This window comes from Abramis brama (assembly GCF_963993115.1).
Source record: "Abramis brama genome assembly, chromosome: 7".
Taxonomy (NCBI): Eukaryota; Metazoa; Chordata; class Actinopteri; order Cypriniformes; family Leuciscidae; genus Abramis; species Abramis brama.
Window position 1 is genome coordinate 28,865,003 of NC_139969.1, and position 7,524 is coordinate 28,872,526.

The 7,524-nt window shown below is 37.7% G+C and overlaps 1 protein-coding gene across 1 annotated transcript; it reads right to left on the reverse strand.

Moving 5' to 3' along the window:
* Nucleotides 1-678: 678 nt before the first annotated feature.
* Nucleotides 679-7,409, reverse strand: leprot (leptin receptor overlapping transcript). Its single transcript, XM_084118982.1, has 4 exons — nucleotides 6,812-7,409; nucleotides 6,225-6,300; nucleotides 5,949-6,132; nucleotides 679-1,895 (listed from the first exon to the last, which is right to left on the reverse strand). The coding sequence occupies exons 1-4, from the start codon at nucleotides 6,825-6,827 to the stop codon at nucleotides 1,779-1,781; spliced, it is 393 nt and encodes a 130-aa protein (XP_083975108.1). The 5' UTR covers nucleotides 6,828-7,409; the 3' UTR covers nucleotides 679-1,778.
* Nucleotides 7,410-7,524: the final 115 nt, after the last annotated feature.

Below are 7,524 nucleotides of genomic sequence, written 5' to 3' on the forward strand. Positions count from 1 at the left end.
GCCCAAATTACCAAAAACACTAATGAAGACATTAGCAGGAGACCACTTACTTAAGTTTATAATAAGCACTGAGATTCTGGAGACCAAGACCTCCATCGCCTAAACTTTTCAAAAACGGACATGTTCAGGATAATCAATTGACAGACCATACAGGCGCAACATTACAGAAAAAGTCTTTCTTTTTCATACCTATCCTTTTGAAGCTTCAAGTGATTTCTCAGCTGGTCTCTGCTCAAACTCCTACAATAGTTGCCACCTCCATATATGAAATCATTTGTTATCCATCTAGCATGTAACATCTTTACTCTCTCCACTGGCATGCAGTATCTGCAGCAAACATTGGGAATTAAGCCAGATGTAAGAGTATGATGTAAATCTAGACCTGTCATTGTGCTGTCACTCACGTACATGTTATATTGCTATGTGAACGTCTTTAAAACAGTCCTTATATACTGTAGTCACAACCTTTGAGCGCCCATCCTCTGCTCTGTAAGTAGCTTGGCACATTTATTAAACACCTGACATTAACAGAAGTCATTGTTATGACTATATGCACATTCTTAAAGTCATTAGTCAAAAAGAGTGTAATTTTAAACATAAACAGTTATGCCATTTATGTATATTGGTTACTGGAATGGTATTTGGTTCCTGAAAAAGACAAAATGATGACAACAACAAAAAGAGAAACAAATCAAGTGTATTTAATTCATATAATCAAATGGATACTGTTTGAAAGTGCTAAACAGAATCAAAGGTCACAAATGTATATCAAAACATGTGATTCAATGAAAATTGAGTCTAACCTCAAACCAGAAAGATTTTAAACAGTGAAAAATGAAAACCATATGATCCATAATCCTTTATAAAATATTAATGACAACACCAGTAGTGTGAACCTGAACACCATGCCTTTCAGGTGAAATTGGATCTCAAAGATTGCATTTACTACATAGCCTATATTGAATTACATAACAATCATGTCATAGTGTTTCATAAGATTTGATGTGGAATTATGTCAGTTATAAGAAAATGTTTCTGGAATGGCATGCATCATGCTGTTTTAATAAAAAGACTAACTGTAATAAACGAAAGAACATTCTATTATCAGTGGATGGCTGTTTATGATTGTATTCTGCACACATTTTCTTCCTTTTTCTACAAACTTGTGGATGTAAACAAGGAATGAAGGAACAGAACAGCAGGAAAATGTCTGCTTTGGTAAACGGATGTAAACATTTACAAGTTCAAGAAGGTTAAAGCTTAATGGTTCCAATTCATAATTGACATTAGTGGCATTGCAAAAAAACACACACACAAAAAAAAACAAAGGCAACAGCAAAAACACTCAGTTGACTGCCATGGTTACAGTGCTTCTGTTTTCAAACACAAAGTGTGGCTTTAACTCTTAAGGTGACAGTGGCATTGTTAGTCAATTAATTACGCTTCATAGAACTGGTAGAGCAAAGGATCATCATTAATAATTTAATCAAGGTAATTAAGTACTAACAATTCAAGATGCGAAAAAAATGATTTTTAATGCAACTTCATATTTAAGTTTTTTGAAGCAAATCATTGTATATACAGAGTCATGCATAGGCTGACATGTATGCAAATGAAAAGGCAGAAGCAGAGTAACAGAGCAGAGAAGATGTGACCGAGAGTAAAACAAAGCAATGGACACGGTCTCTGTCAAGGCCTGGGTTCGTTAGCATTACCATTGGAAACTATTTAAAGTTTCATCATTTATAGTGTAGTGATATACTTCATCCTGGTGGGTTTTACCACTGTTCCCAGCTGAAGTCATCTCCACGCCCGAATGTCAGGAAGAAACCCAGAATGGTCAGAAAAATGACACTATTGCCTCCAATTACCAGACCACAGGCGCCCCACTGGATCTGAAGAGGAAGAGAGACATTATTTTCATTCATGGTGACATTTCATTCAGTGTACTATCTGGTAAAACACATTCGCTGCTTTAGAAAGCATATTCTGCCTGTGTATGCTTTTAAATCATTTTGTGGACATGTGAGCCCTAAATGCAATCTGAACAAAAATGGAATGAAATTTAATTTGCGCCTCCACAGTGATATTGGAACATTTAGAGGTTTTTCCCACTTGTACAAAATCTGAATTATTGCAATAACATCGGAGATATTATTATATGAACAAGCAAGAAATAATTTAATTTAAAACCAATAAAGGGTTAGTTCACCCCCAAAAAAAGAAAATTCTGCCATTAATTACTCACCCTCATGTACCCGCAAGACTTTCGTTAATCTTCGGAACACAAATTAATATATTTTTGATGAAATCTGAGAGATTTCTGTCTCTCCATTCACAGTCTATGACTCTATGCAACTACCACTTTGACGCTTCCAAAAGTTCATAAATAATACTAAAACTAATTCATATGATTCAGGCGGTTTAGTCCAGATTTTCTGAAGAGACACGATCCTTTAAGTTTATATGATGAACAGATTGAATTTAGGCTTTTATTCACAAATAAATATTCATCAACGCAGGTGTTCTTGCGGAAGCGCAAACGTGCTGCGTAACACGAGAATGAATCTCATTGGTTCTTGCAGAAGCGCAAACGTGCTGCGTAACACGAGAATGAACCTCATTGGTTCTTGATGAAGCTCAAACGCGCTGCGTAACACGAGAATGAATCTCATTGGTTCTTGCAGAAGCGCAAACGCGCTGCGTAACACGAGAATGAACCTCATTGGTTCTTGATGAAGCTCAAACGCGCTGCGTAACACGAGAATGAATCTCATTGGTTCTTGCGGAAGCGCAAACGTGCTGCGTAACACGAGAATGAACCTCATTGGTTCTTGATGAAGCTCAAACGCGCTGCGTAACACGAGAATGAATCTCATTGGTTCTTGCAGAAGCGCAAACGCGCTGCGTAACACGAGAATGAACCTCATTGGTTCTTGATGAAGCTCAAACGCGCTGCGTAACACGAGAATGAATCTCATTGGTTCTTGCAGAAGCGCAAACGTGCTGCGTAACACGAGAATGAACCTCATTGGTTCTTGCGGAAGCTCAAACGCGCTGCGTAACACGAGAATGAACCTCATTGGTTCTTGATGAAGCTCAAACGTGTTACGTAACACGAGAATGAACCTCATTGGTTCTTGATGAAGCTCAAACGTGCTGCGTAACACGAGAATGAACCTCATTGGTTCTTGCGGAAGCTCAAACGCGCTGCGTAACACAAGAATGAACCTCATTGGTTCTTGCGGAAGCGCAAACGTGCTGCGTAACACGAGAATGAACCTCATTGGTTCTTGATGAAGCTCAAACGTGCTGCGTAACACAAGAATGAACCTCATTGGTTCTTGCGGAAGCGCAAACGTGCTGCGTAACACGAGAATGAACCTCATTGGTTCTTGATGAAGCTCAAACGCGCTGCGTAACACGAGAATGAATCTCATTGGTTCTTGCAGAAGCGCAAACGCGCTGCGTAACACAAGAATGAACCTCATTGGTTCTTGCGGAAGCTCAAACGTGCTGCGTAACACGAGAATGAACCTCATTGGTTCTTGCGGAAGCTCAAACGCGCTGCGTAACACAAGAATGAACCTCATTGGTTCTTGCGGAAGCTCAAACGTGCTGCGTAACACGAGAATGAACCTCATTGGTTCTTGATGAAGCTCAAACGTGCTGCGTAACACAAGAATGAACCTCATTGGTTCTTGCGGAAGCGCAAACGTGCTGCGTAACACGAGAATGAACCTCATTGGTTCTTGATGAAGCTCAAACGCGCTGCGTAACACGAGAATGAATCTCATTGGTTCTTGCAGAAGCGCAAACGTGCTGCGTAACACGAGAATGAACCTCATTGGTTCTTGATGAAGCTCAAACGCGCTGCGTAACACGAGAATGAATCTCATTGGTTCTTGATGAAGCTCAAATGCGCTGCGTAACACGAGAATGAACCTCATTGGTTCTTGCTGAAGCTCAAACGCGCTGCGTAACACGAGAATGAACCTCATTGGTTCTTGCTGAAGCTCAAACGCGCTGCGTAACACGAGAATGAACCTCATTGGTTCTTGATGAAGCTCAAACGCGCTGCGTAACACAAGAATGAACCTCATTGGTTCTTGATGAAGCTCAAACGTGCTGCGTAACACGAGAATGAACCTCATTGGTTCTTGCTGAAGCTCAAACGCGCTGCGTAACACAAGAATGAACCTCATTGGTTCTTGATGAAGCTCAAACGTGCTGCGTAACACGAGAATGAACCTCATTGGTTCTTGATGAAGCTCAAACGCGCTGCGTAACACAAGAATGAATCTCATTGGTTCTTGCAGAAGCGCAAATGTGCTGTGAGGTGAATCACAACACTAAAAAAACTTTGATTTGAAGCAAAAAAGTTTTTGAAATTTGGACAAAAAGACAAAGGTACAAGATTGTGTACTTAACGACTTTAGTGATGGAAAGAACTACAATAGCATGAACCATTATGAACAGCATGGTCAAATTAAAAACAATGGAGAAATATATAAAAAAAATGATTTACAGAGGTTAATATATTATATGTATATTTTAGGTTTATTACATATACAAAGATTTAAGACCAAGTGGATTAGTAATTCGCAGTGCATTATGGGAGTGGGCGGAGCTAAAAAACTATTTTGAAACGTGTTGCTTTTTCGACTCTGACTGGTGTAATTTTCTGTATAGCATTATGGTTAATGTCGTTTTTCACCAGTAATTTTGCTGTTAAACATGATTTATTTTTTTATTTTTTAATAAGCTGAAATAATGCGGGCTGACGTCTTCAGCAGAAGCAAATACCATACCAAATACCAAGTTCAAAATCATTTTCCTTTGGAGAAAATGAGTGGATTATGTAGCGCACATACCTGTATTTACATCCTGTTTTCGGTCAAAGTCCACAGTAGTCGATTGTTGAGTTCACGCCCGTGATAATAGGTACTAAACCTATGCGCGTGAACTCGACAATCGACTACTGTGGACTTTGACCGAAAACAGGATGTAAATACAGGTATGTGCGCTGGCTGAATAAACATCATTTTTATTCATATCTTTCACATCTACTGCAGTCAGATTCACCCGCGTTCACTACGAAAGGAATCACTCACATGACCTGTGCACTTGTAATGACACATCAAGGATGTTAAGAGGCTAAAAGCAGGTTTAAAACTTGCCCTATTGAAGTCAACAGGGTGCAAATTTTAAAAAGAGGATAACACGGTGTAGGCAATACCGATATTTGTCGTTGTTCTCTGTACTGACAGCACTCCAAATGTACAAAAAAATGAGCTCAATGTTAAAAATGACCGGAGTTCTCCTTTAACTTCCTTTCGATGTAAAAGTCTTTGCTATGGACTCATAAAGACAGTCTTTGCTGCCATCTAATGGTGCAATAATGTAACTTTCACTGAAGTTGAAATCACAATCACTAATGGACCCTTCTCAATACCAAATACAGCATGTTATTTCTATAAAATAATATTTATTGAAAAATAATATAAGTAAACAATATTAGTCATTATAAAAGTATTAGAAGTTTGTACAATAGGAAATAAACAAGCAAACAGTTCAATCAAAAGTACAAACGCAGTGCTAGTTATAGAACATAACAGAAATACCCAAAATGAACTATACCTCATGTTTAAACTATATACATAAGAGCCAATGGCAATGACAAAGCTGTTCTCGGCGGGTACATGAGCGCTGATCAGATACGAGACCCAGAACGAACTGGTTTATAAAAAAGAAATAAATACTTATAGATATAAATACTAGATAAAATAATGGTCCTAAAAATAGAATTATTTTGTTTTGTGTGTTACTTTATTAGGTTAAATGTGACATGGATATGTTTTCACTCTGTATGTATAGGCTCTATATCACCAACCCTGTCAAAATGTTTAGAATAAAAAAGATAACTGTTACATATATTGTGTACTCACCACAGATTTTCTTGCTAGCACAATGGGGAGCCCATAGGCTGACACCACGATTCCCGTGGTTAAGAAGTATGCAAGCTCCCTGCATGCATTGCTTGACTCTGTGTCATCTGCATGCCTCTTGGCTATTAAATTTGGTATAGGTGACAGAATGTAGAAGAGCAGGACAAACATGGGCCAGTACTGTCTGTGAGGAAAGAAGCACAAGTTAGTTTCTTGAATTTCTGCACTTCAGTCAAGTAAAAATCCTTACAAAATCTGGCAAAAACATGGACCTACCCAAATTGTTGCAGTGCACATCCCAAAAGGAGAAGGGTCAGTCCAAGTGCACCACTGAAGGACAACGCAACAAGAGCTGAAAGGAATAATAACTCAGCTAAGTTAAGGCCAAGGCTTTGAATACTGAAACATTACGTGTATTTGTTGCCCCCTTGCGGCAATAACTCGCAACTGCAGACATGACGTACTTTAAGTAAATAGACTGTAAATAAATAAATTCTGTAATTTTAAAATGTATAAGATAATTTCTTAAGTTCCTTTTCATTGGTTAATTACTGAATCGAAAAAAGACTGGAGCACAACAGTAAAAGCAAGTTCCTAAAGTAAAAGTAAACCTACGTAAAACTTGAACTCTAGTTGACAACTTTACCCTATAGCAACATGACACCTAATAGACTTTATTTAATCAATCGACACCATTTGCAATTATATCTTTACTTTGATGCAACGATTCATGTAACAATCGGTAGTTTAAACTCAACAGAGTTTACAAGACTTTTTAGCTGAATGCGATCGAAAGCTGAATGCACTCGTAAAATGATCGGTGTGCTTTTGTGATCATATCAAGAGTTGCGTTTTAACTTTACCTTTTATTCCTGCCATCACTCGCAAACGCCTTTTGTTTTTAGATCTTTGTGCTAAATGTTATGGACTGACTTCCTATTTCCTCTTCAACTACTGATCCACCCTTAAAGGAGCAGAGCCTTTTAAAATCTACGAGATGAGAATCCACTGATCTGAGCTTTTCAGAAAAACAAGTAACATATATCTGTCTGTCAAGATCTATCTATCTATCTATCTATCTATCTATCTATCTATCTATCTATCTATCTATCTGTCTGTCTGTCTGTCTGTCTGTCTGTCTGTCTCTCTCTCTCTCTCTCTCTCTCTCTATCTATCTATCTATCTATCTATCTATCTATCTATCTATCTATCTATCTATCTATCTATCTATCTATCTATCTATCTCATCTGTATGGCTGTCTAACAGTAATAATAAATATTATAATTATTAATGTTAAAATAAATGAAGGTCTAAAATGCATAGTATTTAACCGAGTTTATATTGGGAAAAGCTGAAACACTAAAAAAAAAAAAAAAAAAAAAAAAAAAAAGTTAAACCAAACAAAATGATAAGATCCGAGAATAGAAAATGCCATTATGTGGAAATTATTTGAACGCATTACTTACCGTAAATACAAAGAGTTGTTTTTTTGTTTGTTTTTTTTTACTGGAAAATGACGTAAAGCCTTACAGGCCAAATCATGATCTGTGTTGTGAGGGAACCGTCGAGCAGCCA

What these genes read in the sequence shown, in the direction of transcription:
- leprot (XM_084118982.1), bottom strand. An exon ending in TGTGCACTGCAACAATTTGG is followed by an intron (nt 6,133 to 6,224) that starts GTAGGTCCATGT and finishes CTTTCCTCACAG; the next exon opens with ACAGTACTGGCCCATGTTTG. An exon ending in TGCTAGCAAGAAAATCTGTG is followed by an intron (nt 1,896 to 5,948) that starts GTGAGTACACAA and finishes CTTCCTCTTCAG; the next exon opens with ATCCAGTGGGGCGCCTGTGG.